The following is a 17,169-nucleotide window of genomic DNA, read 5'->3' as shown; positions in this document are numbered from 1 at the left end:
CGGGGATAAGTGATTGGTGGCGGTAATTTATTAATTACTGAAGAAATGCTTATCTTCAGTGTTTCATCAGCATTTTGAGCAACGTTAACTGTGCTCTGACAAAAGGAAAATTAAAGCTTGGTTCGATGATCACCTTCTGTACACTCTCAGAATTGACACTAGCATTGACATCAACACACATAAAAGAGTCATCAATAGCCATTTCATTCTCACGTTTACGGGACTGTGCATGAGTGACTACACATGACTGAAATACATCTGGAAATTCTTCCAATAACACATCATCTTTCCCAAATTCAACGGGTACATCAGTAACTGCCAGGACCTCTTGGCAAGGCAGGGCAGTTCAGGAGAGGTCCTGGGTCATAAGGCCAGGATGGTCCAGGGTCGTGGGGCCAGCATGGTCCTGGGTCATGGGGCAGATGCGGGCCCGGGTCATGGGGCAGATGCGGGCCCGGGTCATGGGGCAGATGCGGGCCCGGGTCATGGGGCAGATGCGGGCCCGGGTCATGGGGCAGATGCGGGCCCGGGTCATGGGGCAGATGCGGGCCCGGGTCATGGGGCAGATGCGGGCCCGGGTCATGGGGCAGGCTAGGACCCGGGTCATGGGGCAGGCTTGGACCCGGGTCATGGGGCAGGCTTGGACCCGGGTCATGGGGCAGGCTTGGACCTGGGTCATGGGGCAGGCTAGGAGCAGGATCATTAGGCAGACATGGAGCTATATCATAGGGCATGAATAGACCTGGAACACAAGGAGAGGAAGGGTCCGAGGACACTTCGGCCTCCGCCTTGGTGTCCTCTGCCTCCTTCCTGTGTCCGGGTACTACCCCCCCCCAAAAAAAACTTGGGAAAGCTTCCACTTACAAGGTGGCGATGTCCCAGATGGTGAACCAGATGAGTCCTTTGAGCCAGGTGAATCGGATGAATTGGACGGGACCGGTGAATCAGGCAGGACAGACAAATCCGATGAGTCGGGCAGATCAGATGAGTCGGGCAGATCAGATGAGTCGGGCAGATCAGATGAGGCGGGCAGATCAGATGAGGCGGGCAGATCAGATGAGGCGGGCAGATCAGATGAGGCAGGCAGATCAGATGAGGCGGGCAGATCAGATGAGGCTGGCAGATCAGATGAGGCGGGCAGATCAGATGAATCATAGGAGTCGAGTGAATCAGAGCAGTCGGATGAATCAGATGAATCGGATGAGTCGGATGAATCAGGCAGATCAGATGAGTCCAGGGGTTCGGGTTCAGGGCCTTGAGAAACATGGGAAATACCAGAGCAAACAGCAGACCAAAAGCACCACAGGGCTATGGCAAATTCTGAGAGTCTATAGTCCAGTAGACATACCTCAGCGGTAGATTCAGGCATGGCGGCCATCTTCACGACAGGTGCAGGGTGAATAATAGCTCTCCTAAGTGCAGGTGTGGTGGTGGCAATGGCCCTCTGAATAACAGGTGCTGGGATGACGGTGGTTTCCATATAAACAGGTGCAGGTGCAGAGACAGGCAGGATGGCAGCCATTTTGGGACTAGGCAGGATGGCGGCCATTTTATGAACAGGCATGGTATCTACTGACTTGGGCAGAACAGGCAGATCATGGCTTGGAGTGTTATGTGTGCTCACCGGAGGTGTATCCCCAACACCCACAGTGAAAGGTGAGCCACATAACAACAGTGCAAAGTCAATATACTCCTCAAGTGACCAAACAGACATATCCCGTGGCATAAGTAAACGTAAGTGTTCGTCCAAAGCATTGTAAAATAGATTCTTGAGCGTGGTGTTGTCGAAATGTACCTGATAGCTTAAATCCAAAAAGTCCTGAACATAATCCTCAATGCGGCGGTGGTTCTGACGAAGTGCAAGCAGGGTGTAGACGGGTTTCATATTGCTGGTGGGAGATTACTGACCTTCGCTGGATTCCGGTGTAGGCTGTATATTCTGTAATGGAGGCTTTAAAGAAAGCGAGTGAGAAGTGAATCCATGTGCGAAAGGTGTTTATTAGTAAAATCCCATAAAGGGCCAGCAACCAAATCCAAACAGGGTAAATCCAGTAAACGTTATCCAAAAACAAGCGAGAGGTCAAGGCAGGCAGAGTCACAATCATAAATCCAGATAAACAGGCGATAGATCAAGGCAGGCGGCAGACAGGCAAATAATCCAATAAAACAGGCGTGGGTCAGATAACAGGCAGATACAGATACAGAATACAAGATAACAGATAACAGAACGTGATAACAGATAACAGGCTGGGCATACGAGTGTAATATACAGCAGGGAACAGGTGTACAGGAAGTGACTTAAATACAAAAACAAACAGGAAGTGTGAAGCGTGACATGGCATGATGAGTTTCAAAATAAAAGTCCAAACAGAGCAGAGAATCAAAATACAAGTACAAATAACAAAATTACACAGAATACAAGAAAACACAGAACAAAACCTTACAGCAATGAATATTTATTTATGGCATTTTCAATAGTATATTAGTAGATTAATTAATGTGTATCTATAAAATATGAAAACGAATAAATCATTATTTTGGCTAAATTAAGCTGGATAGATCCTTTTTAGTCAGAAAGATTTGTCATCATTTCAGAACAAGTTAAAATGAACTTGCATTACAAAACAACTTACATTATATCGGAGTGTTACTTGGTCAAAAATATGTAGAAATATAGCCAATGCGAGTAAAAAATTACAGAACATAATTGTTTAGCTCACGCGGACTGAACGAAAAGCCGTTCATTAAAGGGACTCTCTGCAACATAGTGGACCTGCTGGAATAGTTGGTCGCAGGTGATTTTCAATGTTTATAATGTTTTACGCAGATACTGTTGATGAAAAACGTTCATATCTTAATGTCCAGGTAAGAGTCAAGTGTTTAGTCAGTTAATAATAAAGCAACCAGCGTTTTTGGCTGCAGCTATTCAAGGAGCGGACGCTGTATACAACGAAAAAACCTATAAAGGTTTTTATTTTAAGTGTTTTTAATGCTGGTAAGCAATCAGTTATATTATGGCGCTTTGTATTTGTGTTGATCAGTTAAATTAAAGTAATTTAATTTATGCTACAGTTATTCTGTCTTCTTAGTTTCACTTTTGCGCAGTATTACATTTTGAATAGAAATGTACGAAAAACAAGTTACTCTCTTAACTCTTTCTATTTTGCCTTTATTGTACATGATGTGAAAAATAAGAAGGGCATAGCTATATATGAATTTAATGTGAAAAGTGCGGTTGTTGCGGTTACTTGTCATCCATGAGGTTAAGCTCTTCAGTGCTGCTGCTCATTGGTTACATAACACTTCCCTCCTATTCAAATATGAGGTTCATAGTCGAATCAAACCTCTCCGAATCGAATTGTAGAATCCTCAACTATAAGAAGTCAGCCCTAGATACAACCCTAACAACTACTAAGGACGAGCCTTTCTTAGGTCGAGCCCCCAATTTCTATGTTACGCCCAGTCTATGAGTAAAAGGCAAAGCATAGTAGAACTTGTGAAATGATGGCAAAACTCTTGGAATAAATAAATGTATTTTAATAGAAAACTCAGAATATAAGAAAAATAAAGGGAATCTCTTCAGGAGTTGACATATGCCAAAATAACAAATAATTAAAAAATAACTAAACAATAAAGTTCTTCAAACTAACTTAGGGTTAAATATCCAAACATGCTTCCCTAACTCCTTAACAAGAAAAACAGTGTTTAAACGGGGATAAGTGATTGGTGGCGTCAAACTCCCTACTTCCCAATTATTTACAATATGTACATTAAATGGGGCTAACAAATCAGAAGGGTTAGGCAAAACTCACAGTCAATAATCAGGCAAGGGTCTAATAACAGGGTTTACGAATCAAAGTCTATTGAGAACAACAATGTAGTAATTAAACGCACAACAGCAATGAGCAACCCAGCTTGCTCCCGAGGACGTGAACAGGAAGTCCTTTTAAGGGCGGCAGATGGCAGGATGTCCAATCGAAAAGTCAGAGCAATCAACTGGTGTCAGTCAATAAGGTTTCTCCTGGACAGAACAGAGACAACACAAAACATTTCCCACAAAAAGAAAACAGGAACTACAACAAGGTTGTAACAAGAGGATGGTAAATGATTGTCTAGTCTGGTTCCTGAAATCCAAACAACTTATAAGTAAGGCTCAATGTGGTTTTAGGAAAGGTCCAAGCACAACAGACCACCATGTCAGACTTGAAAGCTATATCTGTGATGCTTTTATTAAAAAAGAACATGCTGTAGCTGTTTTTTTACTTGGATTTCTTTGGAATAGAATTTTAGAGTCAAGGTAAACAATACTGTGTCCGACCCACATAAACAAGAACTTGTAGTACCTCAAGTGTGTATTCTATAAGTAACTCTTTTTAGTATTAAAATTGACAGTATTGCTCAAGTTATTGGTTCTGATGTTCTTTGTAGTTTATACGTAGATGATATATGCATTTGCTATAGAAGCAAGCATATTAACATTATTGAACAAAAAATCCAACTAAAAATAAATAAAATGCTCTCATGGTCAGAACAAATGGCTTTAAATTTTCATAAACATAATCTGCCTGTATGCATTTTTGTCAGCTTTGTTCATTGCACAATGAACCTGAATTATTTTTGAGTGGAACTCCGCAAAGGAGACTAAATTCCATGGCAAAATTTCAACAATAAGCTGTCCTTTATTCCAAATATTAAAATGCTTAAATATAAGTGTTCTAAAGACATGAACATTTTAAAGGTTTTGTCCAAAACTAAATAGGGAGCAGATATGACATCACTTATGAACTTATATAGAACTCTGATCCGATCAAAGTTGGAATATGGAAGTATTGTTTATGGATCTGCCAGGAAATCATACATTCAATCCTTGGATACTATACATCATCAAGGCATACGGCTAGCTTTGGGAGCTTATAGAACATCACCAATTCAAAGTCTATATGTAGAAGCTAATGAACCTTCCTTGGAAAACAGACTATTAACCCTAATAAGTCCCTTGGGGTCAATCTTACCCCCAAGCCACTTTTATTTAATTAAAAAACATAGTTCCCTTCATCACAGTGGACTAAGATTTTGTGACTTTTCCAGATTATCTGTCAAGATTCATATAAAAAAACTGGACTTGATTCGGTCTTTCTAAAGAGGTGTAAAAAATTCACCAAAAGAGGCCCTTTGGGGCTAAAAATGACCCCAATTGAAATGAATGGGAAATGCAAAAAAAATATTTTTTCTTGTTATTCATCAAATAAAATCAATGGATCCAGAATAAATCTGAAAATGTTGACACCAAAAGGTAGGCCTGGTACTAAAGCACAAATGCAATATAGAAAAGACATGCTCAATCACAAACAGACACACACAAACACACAAAGGTACCCACCAAACATGAGACGTCTCCCCGACGTGCAGATCATGTCTATATTAGGTCGGTTGGTCCAGGCCCTTATCTGTACGTCTCTACAACGTGCAGATCAGGTACAGTATCTGGACGTCTGACTATGACCCCTCTTTGACGTCAGGTAGACGTCCAAAAGGGGTTCGGGAAATCAAAACAAAAATATTTATACAAATGTGGTCTATGAGTTCTGAGTCAAAAAACATAAAAATCACGTGTATTTTTGTAGAAAAATTTTGTTAAGCTGATAAAATACTGTAATCTTTATATATGAATGTGTGTTCAAAAACATAGCACTGCTCATAGATAAAGTTCCACCTTAAATGCTCTCTCTCTCTCTCTCTCTCTCTCTCTTTTTAAGTAACAGAGATGTATATGCTGACGTTTTATTGAAAATGTTTTGTCACCATAATGACGATCAGTGATTCCTTTAGTTGGGTAGTTTGACTCTTTGACTTTTCACAGTAGTGTTTGGTCTTTGTAAGAGTGTTTGCTAAAGCATATTATTTGTTGCAAAGAAAATTTGTTATAAACAAAACTCACATGTGGATCTTACAACTTCATTGAAAGTTTACCAAGATTTATACCACATATGTAAAGTCTGTAAATTAATTTTGTAAACCATGCAGTATTGTCTCAATTTCTCTGTTGATTTGAGGTGTCACATCCAACTTATTATTTAGGTTCATACCACCACTGGGAAGCGCTTATATACAATTAAAAGTCCAGATTTCATTGTCACATATGCAGACATCAAGAATCACCCCATGAATCACAACAGTGGTGACAATCTCTGGACTCATGAGTTTTATAATACGCTGGTGCAATGCATTGCAACATGTAGAAAACTCACCATCGTTGTGATTCATGAGCTGATTCTTGATGTCTGCATCTGTGTCAAAAAAATTCTAGACTTTACATTTTTGATTACAGCCACGATGTTTCATTTTCAGTTACAGTAAGCAGCAGTATGCCCCGAAGTATGTTTATTGCAGCTCCAAACAAAAATTAGACCTAAGTTTACTTTTAAACGAAATTTATGATGTTTTATTGGTGTTGTTAGTTCAGTTAAATTATATCATCACTTCTGACCATCACTGTAATTAATGTGAATCCACAAGTAAGTTGCATTGGTAACAAACACTTGGTGCAATAATAATGTGTTTTAAAAAAACCCATCATCAAGCACACACACTACAATATGAAAACAAAGAGTCAAACTACCCAACTAAAGGAAACACTGATCACCATGATGGTGACAAAACATGTTCAATAAAACATCAGAATCTTGTAAATTCTCAAAAACGAGCAGGTAGAAATGACAAAAAATAGAGTGAATTTGGTTAGTCTAGCCAGTATGGTCCTACTTCAAAACAATGCTTTGTTAAAAAACTTTTTGTAATGGTGATGACATTGTTTTAGAGAATGTACATGTAACAATTATCCAGCGAGAGCAAGTGTGGGAGGGAGAGTGAAGTTCACGTCACTTCACTTCAATTATTGAACGATAGAGAGAGAGAGAGAGAGAGAGAGAGAGAGAGAGAGAGAGAGAGAGAGAGAGAGAGAGAGAGAGAGAGAGAGAGAGAGTAAGAAAGAGAGAGAGAGAGAGAGAGAGAGAGAGAGCAAGATTGCAGACGCAGACAGTTAAGGTGGAACTGGTATATTTGGGAATTATCTATAAGCAATATTTTTTAACATTTATTCATATATAAAGATTATATATACACATATAATGTTTAAAAAGGCCACATTTTAAATAGTTTTACTTTGCGTGGAGGTCCCCTTGACATCAATCTTGGATGTTCAGAACAGGTCATAAAAAGACGTCATAAAAACTTTCATTCTGGCTCCTCATGGGACGTCGAAATGACGTCTTTTTAAGACGCTTTGCTCAGTGGGTATGACTGCCACAGAGAGATTTTTTTTACAGAATTTGGCAAAAACACCCACAGATGTAAAACAAAGATGTAAAATGCTCATACAGGTGTGTGCGTGCCCACACACATACACACATACACACACACGCACAAACACACACAAACACAGACTCTCACACACACGCACAAAGACGCAGTAAAACTTACACACAAAAAGACACAGACACACACAAAAAGTCACAAACGCACGCACACACACACACACACACACACACACGCACACAGACGCACACACACGCGCACGCACGCACATGCACGCACGCGCGCACACGCACACACACACACACACACACACACACACACACACACACACACACACACACACACACAGACAAACAAACACCCTTACATTTAGTCAAATTTCTGTGGCAATTTGTAAAAACAGACATTTCAAAATGCATCAAAAACTACAAAAATTATACTATTTGAAATAATTTTTATTTGTAATGACCTTTCTGATGTTTATATAAACATAAATTCACAAAATGTTTCACTAAAGTATTGATGTTGAGCAGTTGGCCACGTCCAGTGAAATGTAACAGGTTTTTTTCAATACATAACATCTAGATCAATATCCAAAAACAATTTAAATCAAATTTAGATCATAATTTATGTGAATTTTTCATAAAAATTTGATATTTTGCAGGCAAGCTAATGGTGTAGTTGCGGTAAGTCAAGATCTTCTTTAAATTATCAATGCGGAAATCAAAGGCTTTTAATGTCTACTTTTTGTAGGGTACCTGGACACTCAGTAATTGCTGGAAATGAGAAAGCGGACAGTGCAGCAAAAGAAGGGCTATTCACAGAATCAATAAAGTTTGTAGAACAACTCGGAGTAGTAGAATCCATATGCAGAGGTTTATTGAGACAAACACAGTATAAACAAAGGGTAAGGAGTGAATCGTGGTCGATAAGGCACGCAGTGGTTCAATAACAAACAGGCAATCCGTATAACAAACACAATCCAAGAGAACAAGGTCAAAAACAGGCAGTAATCATACACGTAGCAATCAATGAAGGCAATGAGTAAAACGCTTGGTAGAGACAGTGGTGAGCTGGCAATACTTCGCACCATCTTAGTCTCAAACGAGGGCTTAAGACAGTGAAACACCGTAAGTATGGAGAGAGTAAGAGCACAGTTGATTTTCGGGCAATGGCGCCCTCTGGGTGATGGATGAATGAATGGCGGGTGTTACAAAAGTGTTATATACCTTTTACAGACTTAAAACAAACGAAAAATTAAAACATCAGAAATAAATGGCAATCAGAATGGGATCAATGTCTAAATAATAAGTTGCATTAAATATATCCTGATGTGAGGAAAAAAATATGATTCCTGTTTTGATAAATGTTGGAATTTATACAAGATGCAAAATAGGACATTAAAAAATGACACATCAATTTTTACTCTCGGGAGAAAATCATCCAAAATGTTCATCTTGTCAAAATCTATTGTCCATTAAACATATCCTTCTAGATTGTATTTCATCTGCCCATGTGAAAAACCTTTTTTACTCTTGTTGATACTTTTAAAATGGTTTTTAATCAAGTGAATCCAAACATGGTTTTAAGATTTCTAGAGGAAATACATTTTAAACATCTTTAATATGAATATAGCCTCAGAAGCTGATATGGCGTTTAAAAGAAAAGACAGAAAGAAGAGTTGTGTACAGTATCAGTTGTTTGTGGATTGACATGAGAAAGTGTTAATGTAGTGTCCACCGTCTGTCTGTAGTCAATCCATTCCACATGCACTGTTGTCTGCTTATAATGTCTGCTCACAGTTTATAATGTAGTAAAATATTTTTATTTTTGTTTGTTGTTTGTGTCATTAGTAACAGATCAGGATCACCTGTATCCAGCTCTGTGTCTGTGAAGAGTGATCACTCCAAGGGTGATTTACCAAACTTCAGTGAGGAAACACCAACAACTCCCGAAAGGTATTTCATTTGTTTCTTATTGCTGGTCACATTTAGATTGTGTTAAGGGTCAGGTGTACTTTATTTTTTTCTGACATCCCACTTACAGAAGAGTTGTGTACAGTATCAGTTGTGTGTGAATTGACATGAGAAAGTGTTACTGTAGTGTCCACTGTCTGTCTGCATTCAATCCCCTATGCACTGTTGTCTGGTTATAATGTCTGCTCACAGTTTATAATGTAGTAAAATATTTTTGTTTGTTGTTTGTGTTAGTAACAGATCAGGATCGCCTGTATTCAGCTCTGTGTCTATGAAGAGTGATCACTCCAAGGGTGATTTACCAAACTTCAGTGAGAAAACACCAACAACTCTCAAAAGGTATTTCATGTGTTTCTTATTGCTGATCACATTTAGACTGTGTTAAAGGTGCAATTTGTAAGATATTTGCAGTAAAATGTCCAAAAACCACTAGGCCAGTGTTATATATATTTTGTCCAGCTGATTACTATCAATATTTGTAATGTTTTCAACTACTTGTAAATCGTGAGAAAATTTCCATTCAAAACATTGACACAGGGCAGTGCAGTCTCCTGTCAATGACGTTAATATCCATGTGACCCTTTGTCACCACCTTTACTGACGTAAAAACCACATGACAACAGTGGTTGATTTTGAAAAAATAAAATGGCGGCTAAGGAAGCAACTGGAGCACAAATTTAGTGTAAATAAATGTATATTTTCACTTTTTAGACATTTTAATTGCATTTCTAGAAAGAAAATAGTATTGTAGTTTTCAAATATGTGATTAGTTATCACAAAGGCGCTCTCTGTTTATATTTCAAACACGCTGCCTTCATGCCTCCGAAGTCATGGCCTCATGAGGCAGCGATGCAACAAGTCTTTTGGACGCAGCCAGTGTTGTGGACAAATGCGGAACTATGTGTTAGCGCCTGTCGGGCTACGCGCTTGCTTATGGACTTATGGATTACTTTTTACTGTCTGCGGCTGATTGTGTCAGCAAAGACAGCTCCCGTAAACGTACGGGCCAACCAAACGACCCTAGAAGAGTTTGGAACAAAACGAGAGAAAGAATGAGGATCAATTTGTTGTTGCATTATCTGGATGGAGAGAGCTTCAAGACATCATTTAACTAGACAGAGATTCTGATCCTACTTGTGTTTTATGCGAAAGTTTTTTATCAGACAAACTTACACACAAGCATGAAACATTGTTCATCAAGTGGGCTACTCACAGGTTTTAACAATTTCAATTACTGACACCTGTCAGTCAAGTAAGCAGCTCTAATAAAATCATATTAAGACATCACCTCAAAACATCATCGGATAACTCCTAAACATATAAGTATTTGAACACCCTGCTATTTTGCAAGTTCTCCCACTTAGAAATCATGGAGTGGTCTGAAATTGACATCGTATGTGCATGTCCACTGTGAGAGACACAATAAAAATAAAATAAAAAACAGAAATCACAATGTATGATTTTTTAACTATTTATTGGTATGATACAGCTGCAAATAAGTATTTGAACACCTGAGAAAATCAATGTTAATATTTGGTACAGTAGCCTTTGTTTGCAATTACAGAGGTCAAACGTTTCCTGCAGTTTTTCACCAGGTTTGCACACACTGCAGGAGGAATTTTGGCCCACTCCTCCACACAGATCTTCTCTAGATCAGTCAGGTTTCAGGCCTGTTGCTGAGAAACGCAGAGTTTGAGCTCCCTCCAAAGATTCTCTATTGGGTTTAGGTCTGGAGACTGGCTAGGCCACGCCAGAACCTTAATACGCTTCTTACAGAGCCACTCCTTGGTTATCCTGGCTGTGTGCTTCGGGTCATTGTCATGTTGGAAGACCCAGCCTCAACCCTTCAATGCTCTAACTGAGGGAAGGAGGTTATTCCCCAATATCTCGCGATACATGGCCCGGTCATCCTCTCCTTAATACAGTGCAGTCACCCTGTCCCATGTGCAGAAAAACACCCCCAAAGCATGATGCTACCACCCCCATGCTTCACAGTAGGAATGGTGTTCTTGGGCTGGTACTCATCATTCTTCTTCCCAGCTAGAAATAAAAAGTTCTAAGAACGTTCCCTGAAAGTTCCCGAATGTTCCCAAAAACATTCTGCCAACGTTAAAAGCGGCTAGTTTTTTTTAAGTTCTAGGAACGTTTCTGTTGTCTGAACGTTAGAGTAATGTTACATTTTACCATTTTTAAACGTTATGACAATGTCATGTTTTAATGTTCACACAATGTTTAAAACAACAACTGTTTATTATATTGACTTGTTTGATTGTTATGTAAATGATAGGGAAACATTGCATTTTATTATTTTATAAAACATTATTTCTGAATGTTCAGTAAATATATTGATGTAGAAAACTAAATTCACTTACTAGGTTTAGATGTTGATGTTTCATTTTAAGTCACCCTTATTGTGATTCGTGTTTGTTTTAGTTGGTCTCTTGACACTTAACTTTTTGCCTACTAGTTTTTTCCTGGTTGTGTTAACTTTGTGGTAATGCACCACATTTGTTATGAAAAGTTAATAGTGTAGTTCTGTGGTTGTTGGTACATAATGGTAAAGATCATCACCTAGTTCATTTACTAATCAAAAGTTTATTTTCTGCCAATAATGTATATTAGATCCAACTCTTTCACAGCAGTTTGTCATTAAGGAGTTTTAGAAACTTTGGACAAAAAATATCCGCTGTATAGTTGGGATGCCCAAACATCAAGAATCAGACTATGAATCTCAACCATGGTGACAATTAAAATTGTTAAAAAAAATCCTTATTTATCCATGCTGCAGTGCATGCTGGGAGTCCTGAATGAGGTTTGTAATTTGTTAATACCCAGCATGCATTGCAGCATGAAGTTTTTCATTTAATTGTCACCATGATTGAGATTCATAGTCTGATTCTTGATGTTTGTGCATCCCAGTTATACAGCAGATATTTTTTGTCCAAAGTTTCTAAAACTCCTTAATGACAAAATGCTGTGAAAGTGCTGGATCTCATTTACATTTTTGACAGAAAATAAACTTTTGATTAGTAAATGAATTAGGTGATGATCTTTACCATTATGTACCAACAACCACAGAATAACACTATTAACTTGGCATGTTCATAACAAATGTGGTGCATTAACACAAAGTTAACACAACCAGGAAAAAACTGGCAAGCAAAAAGTCAAGTGTCAAGAGACCAACTAAAACAAACACTAATCACAATAAGGGTGACTTAAAATGAAACAAACATCAACATCTAAACCTAGTAAGTGAATTTAGTTTTCTACAGCAATATATTTACTGCATTCAGAAATAATGTTTTCTAAAATAATAAAATGCAACGTTTCTCTATCATTTACATAACAATTAAACAAGTCAATATAATAAACAGTTGTTGTTTTAAACATTGTGTGAACATTAAAACATGACATTGTCATAACGTTTAAAATGGTAAAATGTAACATTATTCTAACGTTCAGACAACAGAAACGTTCCTAGAACTTAAAAAAACTAGCCGCTTTTAACGTTGGCAGAATGTTTTTGGGAACATTCGGGAACTTTCAGGGAACGTTCTTAGAACTTTTTATTTCTAGCTGGGTTCCTCCAAACCCGTTTAGTGGAATTATGACCAAAAGTTCTATTTTGGTCTCATCTTACCACATGACTTTCTCCCCTGATAATTTGCAAACTTAAGACAGCCCTGGACATGTGTTGGTTTAAGCAGGGGAACCTTCTGTGCCATGCATGATTTCAAACCATGGCGTCTTAGTCTATTACCAACAGTAACCTTGGAAACGGTGGTCCCAGCTCTTTTCAGAGCTGATTTCTCACCTTTCTTAGGATCATTGAGACCCCACGAGGTGAGATCTTGCATGGAGCCCCAGTCCTAGGGAGATTGTCATGTTTAGCTTCTTCAATTTTCTAATGATTGCTCCAACAGTGGACCTTTTTTCACCAAGCTGCTTGGCAATTTCCCCGTAGCTCTTTCCAGCCTTGTGGAGGTGTACAATTTTGTCTGTAGTGTCTTTGAACAGCTCTTTGCTCTTGGTCATGTTAGTAGTTGGATTCTTACTGATTGTATGGGCTGGACAGGTGTCTTCATGCAGCTAACGTCCTCAAACAGGTGCATCTAATTTAGGATAATAAATGGAGGGGAGGTGAACATTTTAAAGGCAGACTAAAGCCCGGGATACACTGCATGATAATTGGCTGTCCCAGACGAAAGATTGCAATCGTGAACCATCGCCGTGATGTTATCGTGGCTCTTCATCGGTGATCCTATGTTGTACAGTGAAAGTGGTTCAAAGACGGCCGCCTGGTCTTGGATCCAAAGATGCAAAGGTTCTGACATTGTCAAAAATTCAGCATGATCACCACAAAGTGTGTTTGTTGCTACGACCTGCGTACTGTTATTTGTTGACTACTAGCACATACTGGTGACGTTGCGCAATGTGTGACGCTGCCGCCAAAGCTTCCGTGTCATCTTTGTACAGTCTACATGCCTGTTGTACCCGAGTTTCAACGATTCATGTCGCACACCCTGCTGAAAAAACCAGCATACCAGCAAGACCAGCATATGTTGTGTTTTGGTGCTGGTTTGCTAGTGAACACCAGCTAAACCAGCATCAGCACCAGCATTAGCACCAGCTAAACCAGCATCAAACCAGCATTAGCACCAGCTAAACCAGCATTAGCACCAGCTAAACCAACATTAGCACCAGCATCCCATGCTGGTCATACCAGCATATGTTGTGTTTTGGTGCTGGTATGCTGGTGACCACCAGCTAAACCAGCATAGACCAGCATAATTCCCATGCTGGTCCATGCTGGTTTGATGCTGTTTTTTTCAGCAGGGCAGTGTGATAAGCATATGATCTTTAAGACAGCAAAAATCCTGCAGTGTATTCCGGGCTTAACAGGTCTTTGAGGGTCAGAATTTTAGCTGATAGACAGGTGTTTAAATACTTATTTGCAGCTGTATCATACAAATAAATAGTTAAAAATCATACATTGTGATTACTGTTTTTTTTTTTAGATTATGTCTCTCACAGTGGACATGCACTTACGATGACAATTTCAGACCCTTCCATGATTTCTAAGTGGGAGAACTTGCAAAATAGCAGTGTTTTCAAATACTTACTTTCCTCACTGTATCTAGGAAGAGAGATGGGGGAATGTTTAGGAGTTATCCCACGATTTTTGAGGTGGTGTCTTAATATGATTTTATTAGAGCTGCTCACTTGACTGACAGGTGTCAGTAATTGAAATTGTTTAAACCTGTGAGTAGCCCACTTGATGAACAAAGTTCCATGCTTGTGTGTAAGTTTGTCTTACGAAGGTCTTTGACTGAAACGTTGCTGCTTTTTAACTTTCTGAAATAAAGGTAACATAACAGTGTGCAGATCTTTTTTCTATTTACTTTATTTTTTGTGACATCTAACTTACAGTACAGAAGAGTTGTGTACAGTATCAGTTGTGTGTAGATTGACATGAGAAAGTGTTGCTGTAGTGTCCACCATCTGTCTTCATTTAATCCTTTAAACACGATCTGTTGTCTGGTTATAATGTCTGATCACAGATTATAATGTAGTAAAATATTTTTATTTTTGTTTGTTGTTTGTGTCATTAGTGACAGATCAGGATCACCTGTATTCAGCTCTGCGTCTATGAAGAGTGATCACTCCAAGGGTGATTTACCAAACTTCAGGAAGAAAACACCAACAACTCTCAAAAGGTATTTCATGTGTTTCTCATTACTGGTCACACTTGGTCATGCTAGGAAGTACCGAAAATATATACTAAATATATAAACTGCTAATTTGAGAAACAAACACATTTTAAATTTTGCCAGGCTAAATTTAGCCTGTATGTCTCCTATTTTTATCTTTTCTCTGTATTTTGTTTTTCTCTGAGACTGGGCTTTTCAAAAACTCTGAATGGATCAATTAAAATACTATTTCAGGGCTCCAGAATAACTTTCTTTAATGTGAGAGTAGCACTGTAGCTCCTGACTAAAAATTGCGGGGCATCTTAACTCCTGCAATAATTATTTACATTTTACTCAAAAATAATGGTATTACTGACAAATACAGCATCATATCATATATCGTTGTGTCAGTGTTTTGTCTAGATATAAGTTTTATCTGTAAAGTATTAAAAACATGCTGAACAGCTATGATCCCCAGCCAACATCGCTTGGTGGGGCCAATGTAGGCCCCATATGGGCTTGCAATATGGGCCCCAAGTTGGTTTGTCCACGGGTTCCATGCTGGCCCCATCTGACTTAGCCCACATGAACCTTCTGTAGAAACTAAAGTCAATGTGGACTAAACCAAAGTCAAGTATGGGTGTGGTTGGGTTTAAGAAGTGATGAAGTTAATTAGATAATGAAGAGATGAATGAAGTGATGATTGACCAGTAATGATAAACACCTGCTGTTAATAAACAGAATCACTAAAGAAAGATGAACAAGAAGAGAATAAAGACAAAAGACCAGCAGAAACACAACAACTACAAAAAAATAAATAAACATTTCTTGGTGGAGCTAATGTAGACTGCAAAATCCCCAGTGTTAAATTAACATTAACACTGCTTAATGTTTATATAGATCCACACTACAGATTGTTAAAAAGTAACACTTGAAGCATTTTACATCTTACATCTTACTTGTAGAGTTATTTATTAAAGGCGGAGTCCACGATGTTTGAAAAACGGTTTGGAAAGGAGACGGGCCGACTACCAAAACACACTTAGAGCCAATCAAATCAAATCAAATGCCGGGTTGCGTATGTGTGGGGCGGGTCTATCAACAGAAGGTCCAGATTCTATTGGGGTAGGGGCGTGTTTGTTTAGGTGATTTCAAATATCAACATTGGCTTTCAAACATTGTGGACTCCGCCTTTAACTTAGGTTTAGATGTTTCATTTAAAGTCACCATTATTGTGATCAGTGGTTGTTTTGGTTGGACTCTTGACTCTGTTTTTTAAATTATTTATTATTTTCTGGTTGCTATAACTTTTTGTGTTTAAAACATGTTTGTTATGGCAACAAAAGAGATAAAAGTGTCAAGTGTGATTCTATGGTGGTGGTTAGGATATAGTGGGAAATATTGTCATGTAAAAAAACTGAGTGTTATAAATATTTTTTATGTCAATAAAGTGATACTGAAGTATGAAATCTGGCACTCTCATATAAGTTTGTCATTTTAAAGAAAGTTGTAACACTGTACAGTTCAAAATTAACTGTTCTTTATTTTAGACACCCAAACATAAAGAATCTGAGTATGGATCTCAATAATGGTGACCATAAAATGAAAAGCTTCATGCTGCAATGCATTCTGGGTATCAATAAATCTTATCCAGAACTCCCAGAATGCACTGCGGCATGAAAAAATCATGAACACTTTGCCATTTTTCTTTGTCACCATTGTTGAGATTCATACTCTGAGACTTGATGTTTGTGTGTAAAAAATTACACCATGGTTAATTTTTAAGTACACATTGTTTCAAAATCTTCAGAAAGACAAACCGCTTTGAGAGTGCCAGATATCACACTGTATTATCACATTACTGAGAGAAAACGATACATTTGCTAAATGAGTAAACACTAAATTAATAAAAATCATTTTCTAGATGATAATGTTGAATATTATGTATCAACCACCATAACAGTAGTGCAACATGGTCTCTTCTTTGCCATAACAAATATAAACACAAAGTTATAGCAGCCAGAAATTAACAAACAAGCTGAAACCCAAGAGTCAAGAGTCCAACTAAAACAAACAATGATCACCATGATGGTGACTTTAAATAAATCAAAGAGATCAAAAACAGAAAAATCAAACAGACATGGTGAAAAAAAAGATAAAGTCACAGATTAACTCCACACTATTTC

At 38.3% G+C, this 17,169-nt stretch overlaps 1 protein-coding gene across 16 annotated transcripts in view; it reads left to right on the top strand.

The window, feature by feature from the left end:
• The window catches only part of LOC129454094 (uncharacterized), a 476,448-nt gene that overhangs the window by 73,143 nt on the left and 386,136 nt on the right, over positions 1–17,169 (top strand). The window contains exons 5-7 of one of the 16 annotated variants that reach the window (XM_073865343.1): positions 9,168–9,272; positions 9,525–9,629; positions 14,906–15,010. The exons of the other annotated variants lie outside the window; for them this stretch is intronic. Of the exons in view, the coding sequence (XP_073721444.1) occupies positions 9,168–9,272; positions 9,525–9,629; positions 14,906–15,010 (315 nt within the window). The remainder of the gene's footprint in view (positions 1–9,167; positions 9,273–9,524; positions 9,630–14,905; positions 15,011–17,169) is intronic. 16 annotated transcript variants of the gene reach the window in all.

The sequence above is a fragment of the Misgurnus anguillicaudatus genome, unplaced genomic scaffold, assembly GCF_027580225.2.
Source record: "Misgurnus anguillicaudatus unplaced genomic scaffold, ASM2758022v2 HiC_scaffold_31, whole genome shotgun sequence".
Lineage (NCBI taxonomy): Eukaryota > Metazoa > Chordata > Actinopteri > Cypriniformes > Cobitidae > Misgurnus > Misgurnus anguillicaudatus.
Note: the sequence above shows the minus strand (reverse complement) of the source record. Positions and strands in the feature narration are given on the sequence as shown.